The sequence below is a fragment of the Chiloscyllium plagiosum genome, chromosome 18 (assembly GCF_004010195.1).
Source record: "Chiloscyllium plagiosum isolate BGI_BamShark_2017 chromosome 18, ASM401019v2, whole genome shotgun sequence".
Lineage (NCBI taxonomy): Eukaryota > Metazoa > Chordata > Chondrichthyes > Orectolobiformes > Hemiscylliidae > Chiloscyllium > Chiloscyllium plagiosum.
The window spans coordinates 20,028,409-20,049,667 of record NC_057727.1 but is presented as its reverse complement, the minus strand read 5'-3'; the positions used below and the strand labels follow the sequence as shown (position 1 = coordinate 20,049,667).

The 21,259-nt window shown below is 41.7% G+C and overlaps 1 protein-coding gene across 3 annotated transcripts in view; it reads right to left on the bottom strand.

Moving 5' to 3' along the window:
- Nucleotides 1-21,259, bottom strand: part of iars1 (isoleucyl-tRNA synthetase 1) — a 190,254-nt gene that overhangs the window by 154,802 nt on the left and 14,193 nt on the right. For all 3 annotated transcript variants that reach the window (XM_043707895.1, XM_043707896.1, XM_043707897.1), the window contains exons 4-5: nucleotides 19,883-20,002; nucleotides 18,084-18,166 (exon numbers count right to left, since the gene is read on the bottom strand). In XM_043707895.1, the coding sequence (XP_043563830.1) occupies nucleotides 18,084-18,166; nucleotides 19,883-20,002 (203 nt within the window). The remainder of the gene's footprint in view (nucleotides 1-18,083; nucleotides 18,167-19,882; nucleotides 20,003-21,259) is intronic.

Sequence of the window (21,259 nt, the reverse complement as noted above, 5' to 3'; positions counted from 1 at the left end):
AGTTAAGGCACTTGTCACATTTTTGGCAGTAAATGTTGAAGCCCAGAATGAGGGGTCACAGTCTAAGGGCACAGGATGGGCCACTTACAACTGAGATTAGGAGAAATTTCTTCAGCCTGAGTGTGGTGACCTATGGAATTCTCTGCCCCAGAATTCAGTTGATGACAAAACATTGAATGTTTTCAGGAAGTAATTCGATATAGTTACCCTAATTGCTACCCTAACTGCTTCAACCACACATATATCAGTGCTGTCCTGGTCGGGAATCAAAGGGTTTGAGGAGAAAGTGGAAAGAGGGTACTGAGGTGGATACTCAGCCATTATCACATTGAATGATGGAGTAGATATGTAGGGCGAATGGGCAACTTTCGTTCTGATTGTCTTCGTCTGTTTCTACCTTTGTACTGTGCTACTTTGCTTAAAAAGACCTTGTACTGCTGCCTTTTAAAAAGTTATCCTAGGTATGCTGCCATGATCAATCCTTTTGCATTTTCGGTATCTCCACTGCATTGTTTGCGTTTGTTAAATGCACATATGCAAAGTATATTCATTTATTGCCGTCTTTCTCAAGAGCCATGCAGAAGCCTGTTAAGATTGTTTCTTTCTGAAGTCAGTTTCTTGTGGATTGTATCTGCTAAAAAGTTAAGTATTTGGCCACATTGTGTGTCAACCATGGCTTAATTGATCATATTTTCATATGTGAGTCACAACATTCCAGCAATAATTTATTCACTTCAACTTATTCACCTTGCTAGTTTTACATTGCTTTTCTCTTTGAATAAACTGCATATTGACGTCTTAGCTGAAAAACACACATTTGATAGTGCAGCACTCCTTCAGTGCGTTGTCAACCTTGACATACTGCCAGAGACCCAGATTCAATTCCTGCCTAGGGCAACTGTCTGTGTGGAGTTTGCACATTCCCCCCATGTCTGCGTGGGTTTCCTCTGGGTGCTCCGGTTTCCTCCCAGTCCAAACATGTGCAGGTTAGGTGAATTGGCCATGCTAAATTGCCCATAGTGTTAGGTGAAGGGGTAAATGTAGAGGAATGGATCTGGGTGGGTTGCTCTTTAGAAGGTCGGTGTGGACTTGTTGGGCCAAAGGGCCTGTTTCCACACTGTAAGTAATCTAATCTAATCATATTCCCGTAAGCCATTAACATAGACACAGTTCATTGACTTTCAGCGTTATAATTTTAAATAAAAATTCTTTTTATATATTACAAGAACAACATAGATATGTGAGAAAAAAGGGCTTTTGTCCTCAGTCATTCCAGATGCAACGCATGAAAAATATCAAGATTGACAACGCACTGAAGGAGTGCTGCACTGTCAAATGTGTGTTTTTCAGGTAAGACGTCAAACCAAGGTCTCATTTGTCCGCTGAGGCAGAAGCATTACATCCCCTTGTTATTTAAAATAGCTGTGGACTTAAGTCCTACACATTCTGTCCAATATATATTCCTCCGTCAGAAACACAAGAAAAGGTATTGCTTTGGGGGATTTGTTGTGTGCTATGCTTCTTTTATTACAATTGTGGCACTGTTTTGAAAAGTATCTTATTGGTTGCGAAGTGTTTTGTGATTTCTGATGGTTGTGAAAAGTGCAAGTTTGTTTCCATCAAGTCCAGCCAAAATGACATTTTCAGTTTTACTTGAGGCATAGCTCCGCCTGCTGGTCTCTGGTGAAAGCACACTTCCTTGACACAGAAACTTGAAATTTATTGGTGCATTACATGTGCACATTAAGCCGAACTAGCTGTTTGCTTTATACATGATTAGTCAATTATTATGACCCTTTCAATGTGTGAATCAAAATTTTTGTGGGTATTAGGTACAAGTTGAAAATATATGGATTCTTTCTTAAAGCATTTTTTTCCCTTTCTTCATCTTCACCTCAAAGGATCAATGTCTTGTTGAGCCCATGTCTGGGGCCCATAATTGCCAGAGGTCCACTGATACCTCCTACATTCGATACACAATAGAAAGAACATGTGTGTTGGCTATCTTTATATGCCTTTACAAAAACTGAACTTAAGTCTGGTCTTCACTAGATGCCCACATGTATACACTTCAGTGCCTGCTGCTAAAATGCAATGAAAATGATGACAGTAATAATTTTCCACCCACTAACCATAATTGATCGAGCATGCTCGATTACATTAGGATTGAACATTAAGCTGCATAGGTCACATACTGCTGAGTTAACCCTGCAGAATTATTTAGACAAGTCACTCAAGATTTCAAAATTAACTCAATGAAGGAAAAAACTAGCTAAAGCTGATCCAGGCAAGTTGTTCACAATGCTCAGAGAGATCAAGTACAGACTAGGGTAAAGAAGGCTGAAAGAAAAGGTTTTCTAGTCACATGCACCTTTTTTTCTCAGTATTACCAAATGGAAAAAAATATTCACTGAAGCACACAGTGCTTGATGATTTGACTTATTGTAGTCACATGTACCTAAGTACAGTGAATAACTTTGCTTTCCGTGCAGTACAGGCAAATCACAGCAAACAAAGCCAAACAGATCACAGGATACTTAGACAGAGTGGGGTATGTAAGGTTACAGTTTCATAGGAGGTGCGCAAAGCAAGAGCATCATTATTTGAAATTCGAAAGGTTCATTCAGCAGTCTAATAATAGCAGGAAAGAAGCTGTTCTTGAAACCATTTGTGCATGTGTTCAAGTTTCTCTATTTTCTGCCTGGCAAAAGAGGTTGGAAGAGAGCATGATCAGGATGGGAAGGATCTTTGATGATGTTGGCAGCCTTTCCACGGCAAGGACAAATGTAAATGAAGTCTACACATAGAAGGTTGGCTTCTGCGATGTTCTGGGCAATGCACACAACTTTGTGTAGTTTGTTACAGTCCTGGGCAGAGCAGTTGCTGCACCAAGCCATTATTGACCCAGATAGAATACTTTCCATGGTGCATATGTAACAGTTGGCGAAGGTCCTTAAGGACATGCTGAATTTCCTAAGCAGCTGAAGAAGTAGAGGTGTTGTTGCACCTCTTGATCATCTCATCTATGTGGGAAGTCCAGGGCTGTTTGTTGGTTATTGTCACTCCTCGGATCTTGAAGCTCTCGAGCCTCTTCACCTCAGCTCCATTGATTTCAATAGGGGCGTGTCCTCCTTCCTTACGAAAATCAATGATCAGTTCTTTTGTTTTGCTGACACTGAGAGAGAGAGATTGTTGTCATTGCACCATGACACCAAAACCACTATCTCCTTCCTGTATTTCGACTCAACATTTGATATCAGCCTACAATAGTGGGGTCATCATCAAACTTGTAGAAGGTGTTCATATGGAATTTGGCGACACGGTCGTGAGTGTGCAAGGAGTACAGTAAGAAGCTGACAATGCATCTTCGTGGGGTACCAGTGTTGAGGATTATCAGGAAGGAGATGCTATTGTCTATCTTCACTGATTGCAATTTGTGGGTCAGGAAGCTAAGGATCCAGTTGCAGTGGGTGGAGCTGAGACCAAGGTCATGGAGTTTTGAAATTAGTCTGGTCGGGATTATGGTGTTGAAGGTGGAGCTGTAGTCAATGAGTAGGAGCCTGATGTAGAGGTGTCCTTGTTATCCAGATATTCCAGGAAGGAGTATAGGGCTAGGGAAATGGCATCCACTGTGGACCTGTTTCACCAGTAGGCAAATTGCAGTGGATAGATGCAGGCGAGGAAGCTAGAAAGGACTTATGCCCGAAATGTTGACTCTCCTGCTCCGAGGATGCTCATAGAATCATAGAATCCCCACAGTGCGGGGACAGGCCTTTTGGCCCAACAAGTCCACACTGACCCTCTGAAGAGTAACCCACCCAGACCCATTCCCCTACATTTAACCCCCGACTAATGCATCCAACCTACACATCCCTGAACATTGTGGACAATTTACCTTGGCCAATACACATCTTTGGACTGTGGAAGGAAACTGGAGCACCCAGAGGAAACCCACGAGAATGTCTGAGTGGAGTTTGCACAGTCGCGTGAGGCTGGCGCCGTGAGGCAGTTTTGCTAACCACCGTGCCACCTGACCTGCTGGTTTTTTCCAGCACCATACTTTTCAACTTTGACCCTTGAGCATCTTCAGTCCTCACTTTCTCTTTAGAATTAATATGGGTCATTATCAGCCTCTCAAAGCACTTCATGATTATGGGAGGTCAGAGACATTGGGTGGTCATCATTGAGGCACATTGCACATATTTTCTTTAGTACTGGGATGATGACAGACTTCTTGAAACAGGTGGGGACTTCAGATTGTAGCAAGGAGAGGTTGAAGATGTCAGCAAATACTTCCGCCAGGTAAAAACAATGACTGCAGATGCTGGAAACCAGATTCTGGATCAGTGGTGCTGGAAGAGCACAGCAATTCAGGCAGCATCCGAGGACAGGCAAAATCGACGTCACATACAAACAAATCTGAATCAGGACACTATTTCAACGAGACACGACACACTGGAGCACCCAGGAACTTCGAAGACCAATCAATAACTGTACAGCGCATTTAAGAAGAACGGGTCGCCAACAGACCCCACAGAAAATTGCTTCCCTGACCGGAAATCGAACCCGGGCCGCAGCGGTGAGAGCGCCGAATCCTAACCACTAGACCACCAGGGCGATGGAGGAGGCCCAGCACCTCCATGTCCTCCGCTGAGTGGGAGGGGGAGTTGAAATGTTGAGCCACGGGGCGATTTGGTTGATTGGTGCGGGTGTCCCGGAGATGTTCCCTAAAGCGCTCTGCTAGGAGGCGTCCAGTCTCCCCAATGTAGAGGAGACCGCATCGGGAGCAACAGATACAATAAATGATATTAGTGGATGTGCAGGTAAAACTTTGATGGATGCATCAAATACTTCCGCCAGCTGGTCCACACAGGATCTAAGTGCACGGCCAGGGACTTCATCTGGGCCAGTTGCTTTCCTTGGAATGACTTTCAGGAACACTGAACCGACGTCTGAAGCGGTGACAGGAAATGTCCAGTGCTGTGGGGATAGGTGACACTGGCATTCTGCTTGAACCAAGCACAGAAAGCATTGAGAACATCAGAGGGTGCATGTGCTTTTGTCTGCTATATGGTTCTACTTTGTTTTGGTATGTTGTGTAGGCCTTGCCACAGGCGACAAAATGGTTCAAGTGACCATGCCATTGTATTTCTGGACAAAATGGGGTAAGTGTTGTTAACTATATCTGATTTATCAGAAAGGAACAGTCTTGTGTGGAATTGGTTCCTTTTCCTGCTCCTATAGGTTTTGCGTCCTTTGGTGACATTTTGATAAATCAGCTTTTGATTGAAGGTCATCACATAAACCTAGAACAAGCTGAAAATTTCCATTGCTAAGAGTGACTGCTGGAACAGATATGCAAAACTGAAGGTGAAAACAAACTTGTAAAATTGAATCTATACAGATAGGCGGTAAGTGGATAGTAGAAAAATTCAAGCTTCTGAAAATGTTTTTTGAAGTACATGAGTTTCATCACTAGGATTTAGAAGTTCATATCAAGCTTTGAATGGATTCCTCAGCTTTGTAAATATTCCAAGGTTTCTATTATTCTCTCATCTTATGCTGTTCTGCTTCTGTGAATGCCTACATTCATGAACTCTCTGAAGAAGAACAGATTTTGATTTTGCAGGAAGGTTATCATTCACTCTATAGTTCTCACTTGTGGTAATGTGAAACCAGAGCTTTCTGTAAACTGTGTTTGAGGCAAAGGATCAGTGTTTTGAAAACAATATTAAATGCAACTAGGGACAGGCAATAAAAGTTGACCAGCTAATGACACCCGCATCTCACAAGTGAATAAAATAAAATTCAGCCTTTTCTACCCAATGCCAAACAAAAATTCAATAATCATATTCGGCAGTGAATGGGAATGGGGGGGGGGGGGGGGGGGGGGAGTCTTGTCCATTCTTCATTAACAACATCATTTACCCTACTCACCAGTAATATATTATTTTTCCCCTACATGCCAGAAACATTACTTGAAATTGGTTTGTGAAAATCACAAGCAGTTGGGGTGATTCTTTACAACAGCTCAAAGCCCAGCAAAAATGTGAAAGACGCTGCTCAATTTTTATTTACAAGTTGTCAAAACTGCTCTGACCAAAGTTACATCAAATCTATGTCATAGAATTGGGATATTCGTGGGATATTCGTTCAACTGGCCTACGCCAGATTCATGTTTATGTCATCAACCTGAAAATGTCCACTGTGTTTCTCTCACTAGAAGTGCTGCCAGTTTTGCTGAGAACTTTCACCATTATATTATTTATTTTATTGCTAATATAATGGAGTCCTCAGCCAAGAGGAAGAAATGGATTCCTCACTTGTAATTTCAAGCTGAAGATGCTTAAAAATTCTTCAAGCTAAATTTTTTCATCCGTCATTAAGGGTGGGCACATTTACCATCTTCCAGCTTAGTTGTTTTAATTGTCCACCATCATTCACAAATGGACACATACAGTTGCAAAGTTTTGAGTGGATCCATTGATCAGGGGATGCTTTGCTTTACCCGTAGAATACAACTTGTTCCAACACTGCACCCCAAGGTTGTAATTCTCCATCTCTGACCAATTTGGGCAATGACAAGTCAATTGGGAAAAGATGGCAAGATCTGAAAACTAATTCTTGATGTTGAGAAAAATGAAGTCCAATTTTGTAACAAGGTTTGAATGGCAAAACAAGAATCCCACTATTCAACAGCGAAGCGGATTTTCTTGCATGTATATGTAGGCATATCCTTAATAATAAACTCATTATTACCCAAAGAAGCGGACCATAACTAGGCCATTCAGCCAATCAGATCTGCTCTGCCATTTTATGAGACAATGACTGATCTTATAGTCCTCAATTTCACTTTCCTGCTTTATCTGCATTACTATTGATTCTTGTAATGATCAAAGATCTGTCAATCTCAGTCCTGAACATACTTTACCATAGAGGGCTCTTGAGGCTGAATTGTTAAGTATTCCATGCATTAACCGCAGACAATAAACTTTTCATCTCTGTTCTAACTGGATGTCCCTTACTTTGAGATTATGCCCTCTAGTCCTAAACTCTTTCACAAATGGAAACAACTTCTCTACATCCCCTTGCCAAGTCCCTTAAAAATCTTGTATGTTTCAATAAGTTCTCCTCCCAAACTCTAATGAGTACAAGTCCAACTTATTCAACGTCTCCTCAAAAGAAAATCCTCCACTTATGGGATTGACCTAATGAACCTTCCCTGGACTGCCTCCAATGCTAGTATATCTTTCCTCAGATAAAGGTAACAAAAACCGTTTACAGTACTCCTGTTCTGGTCTCATCAGTGCATTGCAGAGTCGTAGCAAAATCTCCCTTTTTTCATAAAATCCTTAAAGTGTGGAAACAGGCCCTTCGGCCCAACAAGTCCACACCGATCCTCCGAACAATAAACCACCCAGATCCTTTCCCCTACCCTATATTTACCCCGACTAATGCACCTGACCTAAACATCTCGGAACACTGGGTAATTTAGCATGGCCAATTCAACTAACCTGCACATCTTTGGATTGTGGGAGGAAATCAGAGCACCTGGAGGAAACCCACGTAGACACTGGGAGAATGTGCAAACTCCACATAATTCTCTTTGAAATAAAGGCTAACTTTCCATTTGGCATTGCTAAAACCTGCTCAACTTATATGCTACTTTTTTTGGGGGGATTCATGCAAGATCACCCTCCCAAATCCCTTTGTGCTACAGCTTTCTGTAGTCTTTCTCCATTTAAATACTATTCCGCCTGTCCAAGTGCATAACTTCACATTTTCCCACATTACATTTTATTTGCCAAGTTATTGCCCACTGACTATATCCCTCTGAAAACATCTTATGCCATCCTCACTACTTGCCTTCTCAACTATTTTTGTGTCATCTGCAAACTTGACGCACTACACTCACTTTCCTCAACTAAGTCACTAATACATATTGGAAATAATTGCAGGCCTAGCACTGATCCCTGTGACACTTCACTAATTACAAGTTGCCACCCTGAAAATAGCCCCAACACATTTAGTTAGCCAATCCTCTATCCATTATAATAGTCTACCTTCAATACCACAGGCTCTTACCTTAATAGCTATATGTGGTACCTTATAAATGCCTTTTGGAAGTCAAAATATAGGTTCCCCATTATCTACCCTGCTTGTTGCCTCCTCAAAAGTCTGTAATAAATTAGTCAGACATGTCTGACTATGGAGTCAGCTATTATGAGGGAGCATAGCTTTAAATTAAGGGGTGGTAGGTATAGGACAGATGTTAGGGTAGATTCTTTACTCAGTGAGTCGTGAGTTCATGGAATGCCCTGCCAGTAGCAGTGGTGAACTCTCCCTCTTTATGGACATTGGATAGGCATATGAAGGATAGTGGGCTAGTGTAGGTTAGGTGGGCTTGGATCGGCGCAACATCGAGGGCCAAAGGGCCTGTACTGCACTGTATTTTTCTATATTCTATGTCATGATGACTCTGCCTGATTATTGTGTTTTTGTCAATGCTCTGCTATTATATCCTTTATAATAGACTGACATTTCCCAGTAATTGATGTTAAACTAATCGGTTTGAAGTTATGTTTCTTTTTGTCTTTCCTTTTTGAATGGGCAGTTTGTCAATCCTCCAGTACTTTTGTAGAATCAAAGTATTCTTGGAGGAATACCACCACTACATTCACTACCTCTAAAATCCGAGGTAGCACCCCATGAGATCCAAGGGACCTCTTGGCCTTTAGCACCACTAGTTCCCCACTACATTTTTTGCAACAGTTATTGCATTTATTTCCTGCCCCACTTTGGCCCCTTGAATATTTCAATGTTTATTTAATATTATTAGTATCTTCTATGATGTAGACTTACGTAAAATATTTGTTCAATTCCTCCACCATTTCCCAGGTCCCTGTTATTATTTCCACAGCTTCATTCTTTATGGGGTTGATAATGTTGTCTCTCTTTTCCTTTTTATATATTTAACGATGTTCTTACTGTCTTTTTTTATGTTGCATTAGTTTTCTATTATTGTTTTAATCATTTGGTGACTTTTAGCTTTCTCAATCCAGTGATTTGCCACATCGCAGATTTTCTCTTTCAATTTGATAATTAACTTCCTTGTTTACCCATAATTGGTTTCAACCCTTTCTAGAAATGTTCTTCTTTACTGGGATATATCTTGGCTATGCGTCAGAAATTTCTTTTTTTAAAAACATGTCAGCTATTATTTCTCAACTGCCTTCTCTGTTAAACCTCTTCCTCAGACCATTCTAGCAAACTGTGCACCCATTCTGATGTAATTATCCTCACCTAATTTTAGCATTGTTCCTTTTAACCCAAATTTCTCACTCTCAAACTAAGTGTCAAATTCTTCTATGTTATGGTCATTGTTCATAAAGGAATCTTGTATCCTGAGGACATGTGCTTTATTACACATTACCAGATCCAAATAGCCTGATCCCTCATTGGATCTACAACATATTGCTTTAGGAAATTATCCTGAATCCACTTTATGAGTACTTCCTTTTGCCTACCTCTGCAAATTTGATTTTCACAATTTATGTGGAACAGAGGGATCTAGGGGTGCAAATACATAATTCTTTCAAGTTTGCATCACATATAAACAGGGTGGTTAAAAAGGCATTTGGCATGCTTGCTTTCATTGCTCATACCTTTGAGTATAAGAGTTGGGATGTTATATTGAGGTAGTAAAGGACATTGGTGAGGTCTCTTAAAGCAGAGTAAATTTTATTTGTCATTTCTACCATATACAACTGATACAGGAAAATAAACTAGACAGTGTTCCTCCAGGACCATGGACAGCACAAACTACACAATCTTATAAAGGGAAGCATAAAGTGCATAAGAACTGCAAAGCACGCAAATTACAGTGTAATCAAAGAATCATAATTAATAGACATTGTTCTAGCAGCAATTCGAAGTCACGCAAAGAATTTCAGATGGAAAAAAAAGAGTCCAATCATAGGTGCCTGATGGCTTGGGGGAAGAAACTATTGCACAGTCTGGCATTGAGAGATTTCCAGTAACTTCCAGATGGCAGGAGGGAGAAGAGTTTGAATGAGGGGTGTGAAGGCTCTTCTGGAATACTGTGTCCAGTTCTGGTCACCCAGTTATAGGAAGGATATTATCAAGCTAGAGAGGGTTCAGAAGAGATCTACCAGGAAGTTGCCAGGTATGGAAGGTGCGAGTTATAAGGAAATTATAGGTTGAAACTTTTTTCACTGGAGCGTAGGAGGTGGAGAGGTGACCTGATGAATGTTTATAAAATAAAAGATGAGTTGATAGAAGTTATCTTTTCCCTAAGATGTGGAATTTCAAGAGTAGGGGGCACATTTTTAAGGGGAGAGGAGAGAGATTTAAAAAAGACAAGAGGTAAATGTTTTACACACAGGGTGGTTTATGTGTGGAATGAACTTCCTGAGGAAGAGGTGGATGCGGGTACTATTACAACATTTAAAAGACATTTGCATAGATATGTGAATAGGAAAGGGAGAGAGGGATAAGGGCTAGGAGCAGACAGGTGGGACTAGTTTAGTTTGGGATTCTGCTCAGCATGAACTGGTTGGACTGAATTATCTGTTTCTGTGCTGTATGACAAAGTGAAGATTAAATTTACGCCTGACTAAATGTACTTCCTTTTTAACTCTCTCATTACCTTCTGTCCTACAGAACAGGTACTGTCAAAAGACTACTCCACTTACATCATCTTCCTTTTGTTATTTCTTACTTCCATCCACAGATTCTACATTATCCAATTCAACATCATTTTTTACTAATGTACTAACAAAGTTGCTATATTACCTTCTTTTCCTGTCTGCCCTTTTTGTTTTTACATTGAGAAATATTTTTATTCTTTACAAAAATAAAATCATAAAGAAAACAATGAGCATAACAACAACAATGATAAACTAACTACTACTCTACTTTACAAAACAAATTTTAAAAACTACCCATACCACAATTCAATTAGTAACTAAACAAATTAAATTAAACTAAATTAATTATACCACGCAGCAGAACCCACTCGAGCTCCGCATCAGCGGGAGCATCAGGTACCATACCCATATTTATTTGGGATTCTTCCTCTCAGGGCACCCAGCTCTTCAGACTAGGTCTTGTGGCTAAACAAAGGCCATAGTTAATATAGCCGACAAGTCTGCTTCAATATAGTTCAGAAAGGGCTGCCGCATCTTCTAAAAAAGTTCCGTTTTCTGGTGCACCATACTTGTAAGGAAGTCTAGGGGGATATGTCCCATAACTAACCTATGCCATCCCAATAGAGATCTAACTCATCAGAATGTTCTTCTTCACGCAATAAGTAAGAATATTAAACAGCTTCTTCCCATGCTCATCTAAAGCAGGCAGGATTGGCAGGCCCAAGAGAAGACTTACTGGATCTACCTTGACTTGCGCACCAGTACTTGCAAAGCTTGTGGCATGACCACAAACAATGGGTAAGAGTGCCAATACCTATTTTGCACTTGGGGCACTTTGAAGATGCTCCTTTTTTTTAGATTTTGCAAGCCACTCTGGGGCCAAATAGACCCTGTGAAGAACATTCAACTGCATAAGCTGTGTTCTATTACAAATCGAGATCTTCCTCATGTTCTCCAAAATGTCCTCCCATACTTCTGAAGAGATCTCCACTCCCAATTCTTGCACCCAGAAACCATAGAGCCATTCAATATCTTTCAAGGCGCCACCTCCCAGTCAATGGTAAAGGGTGGTAATCGAGAGAGGACCTGTTGTCTAAGCATTCTCCTTTCTACATCAGACCTATTATGATCAATCAACAGCGTGGTCTTTTTTCGGATAAAGTCTGTGAACTGAAAATAATGGAAGAGGTCCATGCTGGGTAGTTCATATTTGCGACTCTACTGATCAAAAGACATCATGACTTCCCCCTCAAATACGTCTCCCAAACAAGAGACTCCCCTGGATGCCCACAGCCTAAAACCAGAATCCATCAATCCTGGCTGAAATCCTGGTATTCCTACTATGGGGGTGAAAAAGGAGGTTTTACATAATTTGCCCTCCCTTTGTCGCATCATTCTCCACGTTTTAACTGTATTGACGACAATTGGGTTCCGATAACACACCGTGACTGTCCTCATCTTATTCATATATAACAAATTAATAAGGAGACATTTTGCCTTGTAGACCTTAATATCCAGCCTCGGATCCTCACAACTTCAATCAATCATTCACAAAGGATAATAGGGAGCTTATTTGATATCTCTAAACATCTGGCAAGTTTACCCCCCCCCATTCCCTGGAGAAGTAGTAATTTGGCAAGCTTAATGAGAGGCCACCTGTGACGCAAAATAAAAGAATCAAGCCAACTGTTACATCACTGCAACGTTTGTCTAGGCAACATCAGTGGGAGCATTCGCGCAGGATATAAGAGAGCAAGAACATTCATTTTCATAAGAGCTATTCAACCCAACCAAGATATTGGAAGAACCTCCCAACGCTGAAGGACCCGCCTTATTTTCTCAAACAATTGCACAAAATTAGCCTTGTATAATTGGTCAAAGCCAGAAATAATGAAATTGCCGAGATACAAAAAACCTCCTCCCTACCACCACCTGAAAGGGAATCAGATTTCACCTTCGAGACTGGATACTCCCCCAAGACCCCCACAGGCATGGCCTCCAACTTCACATAATTAATCTTATACCCCGAGAAAGAACCAAATAAATTAATACATTGTATTAAACAAGGCACAGACATTTTTGGGTTTGAGAGGAAAAGGAGAACATCATCTGCATGAAGGGTGATCTTATGCACCCCGCCCCCACCTCTGGGACGAGTATATTGGGGTCCCTCCGAATAGTCTCAACCAGCGGCTCAAACACCAACGTAAACAACGGTGGTGAGAGGAGACAACCTTTTGGCTGCCTCTACCAATACTGAAATTATCAGATCTTATGACATGAGTAAGGACCGTTGCCATAGGATCACGATATAGCACTTTCACCCATCAGGCAAAGACCCCACCAAGACCAAACCGGTGCAGAATATAAAAATGGTATGGCCATTCTACCGGTCAAATGCCTTCTCCACATCTAGGGAGACCACCAAGCCCGGAATCGAACTTTGTTGGCATACCTGGACCATGTTCAGTACTCTCCAGCCTTTAAAACCTGTCTGATCCTCCTTTACAATAGAGGGCAACACCTTCTCCAACCTCAGTGCGTGTCTTAGACAGAATTTTAAAATCTGAGTTTAGCAGCGAGATGGGTCTGCACGAAGCTTACTGTGCTTCAGGTGAAAAGGGAGCATGTGCCAATGCAGCAAACCTACCTTATTACCCCTGGCATTAACCTTCAAATACAGAGGAACCTCGATTATCCGAATACCAATTATGCAAAGGAGATCAAGGTACCGATGGAAACACTACATCAAAGACATGTTTCCAATAGTGATCATGTTTTTTATTTAGTGACTAAACAGGCACAGTCTCCAAATGACTGACCTCCAGACCCCTCTTTCCCCACACTTTCCCTGGAGTTCTACAGAGGGGTGTACCCTAACCTCCCACCCAGATAATCTAACCAATATTGTCCTGTACAGGGCAGAGCTGGAACCTGTCAAAAAGTTGCAGTTAAATTGTGTGTGGCTGTGTGTGCGCGTGAGCTATTTGGAGACTTACCCCACACAGGCAGCAGCAGCAGTCTTACTGTTGGTGTCCAGTCTGGCTGCCCCAGAAAGCAGTTTTGAACCACAATGGGGAGGCAGGCGGGGGGCAGCCGTTGGACGGTTGGATGGGGTGGAGTGTGGGGAGAGAGCAGTGTTAGATGGGGTTGGGGGGTGGAGGGGCAGGGGCTCATGCGCTGTGTGCTTTTGCAGTCTCCTGAACGGGGAGCAGAATTTAAAATATCCGAGCCCCAGAGGAAAGGCATTTAATTGATTAACCGAATAATCAATTATCCAAACAAAATAGTACCCGCCCATCTCATTCAGATAATTGAGGTTCCCCTGTACACTGCTGCATGATCAGAAACGGCTAGGTTCCCAATTTTACATGACAACACCGAATCAAAAATAACAGATGGAGCAAGAAACAGATCAATCTTTGTGCGGATTGGAGAAAAAGGTAAAGTCCCTACCTGGATGAAGGCATCTCCATACATCCACCAATCCCAACTCCCCACTCAAGCCCACCAGTTGTTTAGATTGCAGGGAGGTGCCCAGGAGACGCCAAGTCATCATGTCCACTGTGGGACCCATGAGACAATTAAAGTGTCCCCCTTATAATCGCACAATGCGCTCCAAGGGCCACCAGCCTAGAAAGCGTATCTGTTAAAAATTTAAGGGGGTGTGCTGAAGGGCAATAAACATTCAGAATACCATACGCCTCACCCTGTATTAAAGCTTTGAGGATCACAAACCGCCCATATTTATCCTTAATTTGATCTAACAACTGAAATGGGAGATGCTTCTGAACGAATATCGTCATTCCCCTGTTTTTAGAGTTAAAAGACGAAAAGAACACATGGACAAACCCTCCCCTGCTGCAACTTCAGATGCTCCTTGTCATCAAGGTGGGCTTCTTGCATCAGAGCGACATCAGCCCTCTCCTTTCTAAGACGTGAAAGTACTTTCTTTCTCATAATGATTGAGTGACTCCCTTTAATAGTCCAGGTGCACCACTTAAATGAGCAACTAACCATAGCCATCTGAAACAGCCCATGAACCCCCGAGAGGAGGAACCCAACTCACAATGCGACGAAAGGAAACATTGAAAGACTGATCGAGTCCAAAAAACACAACTGCAGAAACTACAAAAACAAGACTTCTAAAAACTACACCTACAATAAACCAATACAAAAAACACATAATAGGAGACTTGTCCCCTTGCCCATAGGGGGCACTCCTTGATGGCTCCTTCCAGCTGAAGCTGCATCTCAAACCCAGGCAAACAAAAAGTAAATAGTATATAAATGTTTCAAACAAAGAAGTTAAAAGTGGACATTTCACCCATCCCACCCATACATTTGGTAAAAATCAAACCAAAAAAAAAATTCCGACAACGCTTCCCAAATCTCAGAAAAGCAAGAAGGGAAGAGAAAAAGAAACATATTAAAGGGTCAAAACTAGACGAATGAAGCAAACAACAGAAAAAAAAGTAACCATTGTTGTCTATATTGCTTGAACCAGTCAGTCGATTTTAAAGTATCCAAAACGTCCTTTGCCTTTTCCAACGAATCAAAGACATACATGGATGCTCCGTGGCTGAAATGTAACACTGCCGGGTACCTTACAGAGTACTAAACTTCCAGATGCCTCAACCTCTACTTTACTTCATCAAAGGTCTTCCTCTTACGGACCACAGCCGCAGAAAAGTCCCGAAGAAACATAATCTTCGATTCCCTTGTAAATCAGGGCCCGTGAATCCTTCCCTGGTGTTCTGGAAGTTTCCAATACCTTTGCTTGTCTCTGTAGGACTGGAATCACACTAGAACGGGCGGGGGCACTGTTCCAACCCGGGCCTGTGCACCTTGATCCAGTGAGCTCACTCGATCTGCACTCAGCCCATCTCCGCTTCCCATCCCAAAAGCTGACTGGCTGATCCCCTTCTTCCCACTCTGGCATCCCAATAACACGGTTATTCTTCCTCCGTCCTCTATTTTCAAGGTAGCCGACCTACTCCACTAAGGCCAGTCCCTGCTTCTCCAGGGCCTGGATCTATCCTGCCGAGGAGTTGGCTGCAGTCTCCAATGCCGCAATCCGCCAATCGACCTCCTCCACATGCTGCCCAAGATGCTGCCCTTTTGCAGCACGGCTGAGATCAGTTCCAGCCTGGTCCGGGTCTACTCCATCGCTGACTCGACGTTTGATGAAGTTCGAAGCCAGACTCTGCTGAGTAGGTAAGAGCAGCAGGGCTTCCATGGAGGTTGACGCTGTAGCCGTGGGTGTGTCCGTTGCTGCAGGGAGTGTCCTGCTTGTTGCGATCCACGCTGTCCTTTACCTTAAGTCATCTTCTCTAATTGCTAAGAAGAATATATAAAAGATTCTAGTAACTTAAAACTGCCCGTTTTTACCAAAGCAGCTTGTGAGGGGAAAAGCACCATCTTGCTGAGTTCAGCAAGGCAGACCTGTTGGATTGCTGGTATCTTGAATCCCATGAACCCCATCCTTTCAAAAGGTCACATATCCCTTAATATTCAGTTACAGCTGTGATCACCCTGTAATCATTCCTCTGGAGTGGGTATAACACAGACCCTCAACCATTAAGGGTGCCATTAATGCATTTATTTTATTCAGGATATTATGTACTTTCTAGAGACATTAATTTTTCTGATTACATTTTTTTCCCCTTAGAATCCATTTGCTGCTTCATTTTCAATGCTATTGCACTCTGTCCCTTCCTGCCTCACTCTGGGTATGATTGTCAAAATAGCTGCAATGGAATGTCATCATACCCTTTGATGTGCAAGCCTTCACTTCCCTCCTCCCCTTGCTAATTAGTTAAAGCCCTGCATATAACCCGAGCTATTTGATTCATCAAGAACTTATTTTCAATAAGGCTAGAAATACTCGGCTGCTCAACTGTTGAGGCAAAAACCAAACATCCCTCCCCTTACTCCACTGAAATCCTTGAGATGTTTAAATCCTGCATTCTGCTTGAAGTCACACTCCTGGAGGTGCTGAACTCCTGCATTCTGTTCTAAGTCCCACTAGTTGAATACTTTAATAAGTTCCAAATAAAAAGGACCTAGCTCACTTAGCAAATGAGGCTCCAGTTTCGGGTGGCTCTTAACTTGGCTGCTTTCTCAATGTATTGAATTTAACAACTGTTGATTGCTCTTTGGGCAAACTACACATTACAATTTAAGTAAGGTTTACACAAACTGAGGATTTAACACTTGCTAACCCAGCAATTGTATGCACTCACTCAAAGAAAAACTCTAGGCTAGGGCTCTGAATTATTAGAATATATAAAAGATTCTAGTAACTTAAAACTGCCAGTTTTTACCAAAGCAGCTTGTGAGGGGAAAAGCACCATCTTGCTGAGTTCTCTCCCATCTTTCTTTCTACAATATTTAAAAGCGATTTGGACAGGTACATGAATAGGAAAAGTTTAAAGAAATATGGGCAAACAGGCAAGTGGGACCAGTTTAGTTTGGGAAATTGGTCGGCTGGACGAGTTGGATCAAAGGGTCTGTTTCTGTGTTGTATGACTGACTCTATAAATCCATCCTCACACATATTTGCTTATCATCAATGAAATAGAAGTCAGGCAGAGCAATTAATCCAATGGCCAGGATTTTACACAATCTAGCAAAGGGGCAGGCGGTGGTGGTGACCCTCTCTCTCCAATCTCTGTTCTTGGCAGAATCACACACAACTTGACTGGTTGTTGCCCAGCAGGCTGGAGATGGACAATCTGACAAATGGAACTGGGCAGGAGGCAGTAGCTACATCATTGTCTGATGCAGTCAGATGTAAAGATACCACCTTTAAACAGCTGCTAGTACCACAATAGTGCATCAAGCCATCTTGCCCACCACCTTCAACCGCCTCAGGCCTGATTTTTATTTCAAAAGCTATTGTGCATAAGGGTAAAACACTGGCTATTTTATTGCAGAAGAACCTCAAATAAATAGATGTCTGCAGACCACAAGCTCATAAATTTTCCTGAGTGTAAGATTTTTTTGAAAACTGTCAGAACTCGGTGAAGCCGCAACACACAGGAAGCCATTCAACCCATCAAGTCCTTGATAGTTTTCTGTAGAGCAATTCAATCAGTGTAACTCACTCATTGCAATCCTATAGCCTTACTGGATTATTTTTCTCAAAATGTCCATCCAATTTCTTTGTGAAAACATTAATTGTCTCCTCTATCATCACCCCAGATGGCAACCAACCCCGAGCTGTTGTACTCATTGCATAAAAAAGATCTCTGACCACCCACTCTGCATTTCTTGCCCAAGACCTTAAATCGTATCCTCAATTAGTTGTACCATCAGTTAACCGGAACAGCTTTTCTTTGTTCCTCTGACATAAATTCTTGCATGTTTAAGATACTGAACTTGTAGGTTTAATTTTAAAGCAATACTTACCAAACAGATTCCATGAATGAAGGATACAGGGTTTTATAATCATTCTTAAAATCAATCCAGCGTCCCAATCTGGTAACAGCCGACTGTTGATGAAAACAAAGCATCATAAATAATTTTAAAAATGCTGTCGTTGCATAAATAGTGAAAGTTAAAGGCACAAAATTTTAACATCTTGGAATATAGCAGCATGTTGAATAAGTTAACTGCACAAAAAAAACTTACAATTAAAATTGTGAAAATAAGTTTTAAATAACAAACATTTTAATTCCATTAACCAATGCATCACTGTTACAGAACCAGAGAGACCAAAAGACAGATCTTGAAGTTATTCCTTTGTTATTCTTTTTTAAAATCAAAAAGTATTAATAGGGGCAGCTACTAGTTTACTAGAGAAGAATGGTATTGATTGTATTTTAATTAATGTTAATATATTAAAGCTAGAACTGTGGGTGTTCTCAATCATTTCAAGTTTCAGTTAATGTTCATGGTACTACCAGAGGGAAATACAATGTGAAGGCCAGTTATACTGAATTTAAATTCTATGCTTTTGGCTTTCAGTACTAAACAATTTAGAGCAATATTACACTAAAGAAATAGCAAGTTCCAGCCCTACAAATGTGTAGCATGGCCTTTTAATTATCCAACTATCTGTTATTGCTTGCCTTTGTAGGAAACAGGTCTCATGAATTTGAGGCCTCATTTTCTCCATGCTGACCCTTCTCTGCCACAATGTCCAGAATGATGTGCTCTGCCCTCTTGTCAAAATGATGATCATTTAACTGACATTTCCTGTCTCCTTTATTTCTCAATCCTCATACCTGTCACAATCTATTTTCATCTATGTTCTTTTCTCTTCTGCTCAGGTACCTTTACATAACTTGCCCCATTCTCCTTTTACATGAGAACACCCATGTCCACATCAAGTTCGTTTTACAAAGATCTTTCCCCTTTTACATCTTCAAAACATCATTCCCTGCAGCCTTGCATGACGCCAAAAGGTTAAGGATGGGAAGCAAACCGAAAACAGAATCATACAAGGCTAATAGACATAAAGTCTTAAACGAAAGAAAGTGAGGACTGCATTGCTGGAGATCAGAGTCGAGAGTGTGGTGCTGGAAAAGCACAGCAGGTCAGACCGCATCCGAGGAGCAGGAGAAATCGGCCTTTTGGGCATAAGCACTTCATCAGAAAGTCCTAAATGTACAGCAGCACAGAGTATCTTATATTGCGAAAACAGAGGAATTAGAAAGCAGCCAATTATTTGGATTGTGCAGAGAGGTGGCGTTTGTCAAGAATAGATCAGGAACTATTTTTTGGCAACATCCTTCTATGTACTACAAGCAACATCAACTCCATTTTAAAATAAGATGAAGCTCAGGGCTACTAACGAAGAAATGAGGAGAGCTGCAAAATTAAGAAGTTGAGAAAATGATGAGCAGAGCACAGAAGTCAAAGCACAGCAACACTTTGAGGAGTGAAAGACAAACATAACTAATTTGGAAAGTTTTATGACATTATCAAATATAGAGAACACAGCATTACAAAACAAAACATCACAAATATGTACTGTACTGAAATGTAATTTAGAAATACCAAAAGATTTCAAAATTGAAATTCTGAGTCAAATATATATACTCATTTTCAAACATCACAAATATGCACATGGGCATCATGTATTAAAAATCAGTCAGCCCAGCCCTACCTTTCAAAGACTATTTGAAGTTCTAACCTCCTTTAACAGTTCCAACTCAGTCCTCTGTCATAAGAGTTTACGACTGTATTACGTCAATTGTACCTACCTCCCATTCATTTGAGTATCTCATCACTATTCCTCGGCAGTGTTTGTTGTATTCAGCAATGCCCATTGCTGCTACGTCTTCAGGTCCTTTTATTCCCAATGTCTTATCAATTTCATATTCCTGTATTATACAAAGTTTCAAACTTGAAGATATGGTGAAAAGGAACTCAAATTTTAAGTGCCTGTTTTTTTCAAGTCTTTGCTAAAAGTAATCAAAACTTGAAATAAGATTTAAAATACCAAAGCTACATAAGTGTCCATAATAATGACTATTAGGATTTACTAGAAAAATAATCTAATGGTATCAGAGCACTTACAAAACAGTGACAATAAAAGTTAAATACTTTGTTTGAGTGAGAAGACTAATTTATACTCAAGATTTAAATTTAGGCAAGGCTCACAATTAACTGAGCAGAACCACCAAATGGCAGAACTATGAAAAGATTAAGAGAGCAATTTAAACATGTATTTGTTCGAATACAGGACCTGTAAATATCCTAAAGGGCAAGAGCTCTACATGTGCAATCTCTACATTGCACCCTTGAAAAATCATGGATGAGCTACCTTCTTGTGCCACTGCAGCCCCATTTGCTGCAAGTACACCTACAGTGCCGTTAGGGAGGGGGTTCCAGGATGCAGATCCTGGAGATCAGAGCTTAAAAATGTGTTGCTGGAAAAGCGCAGCGGGTCAGGCAGCATCAAAGGAACAGGAGAATTGACGTTTCAGGCATAAGCCCTTCTTCAGGAATGAGGAGGGTGTGCCAAGCGAGATAAAAGGTAGGGAGGAGGGACTTGGGGGAGGGCGTTGGGAATACGACAGGTGGAAGGAGGTCAAGGTGAGGATGATTGGCCAGACAGGGGGTGGGGGCGGACAGGTCGGGAAGAAGATTGCAGGTCAAGAAGGCGGTGCTGAGTCTGAGGGTTGGGACTGAGAAAAGGTGGGGGGAGGGGAAATGAGAAAGCTGGAGAAATCTGCATTCATCCCTTGTGGTTGGAGGGTTCCTAGGCGGAAGATGAGGCGCTCTTCCTCCAGTCGTCGTGTTGCCATGGTCTGCCGATGGAGAAGACCAAGGACCTGCATGTCCTTGGCGGAGTGGGAAGGGGGAGTTAAAGTGTTCAGCCACGGGGCGAATGGGTTAGTTGGTGCGGGTGCCCCAGAGGTGTTCTCTGAAACATTCCGCAAGTATGCGGCCTGTCTCCCCAATGTATAGGAGGCCACATCGGGTGCAGCGGATGCAGTAAATGATGTGTGTGGAGGTACAGGTGAATTTCTGATGGATATGGAAGGATCCCTTGGGGCCTTGGAGGGAAGTGAGGGGGGAGGTGTGGGCGCAAGTTTTGCATTTCTTGCGGTTGCAGGGGAATGTGCCGGGAGTGG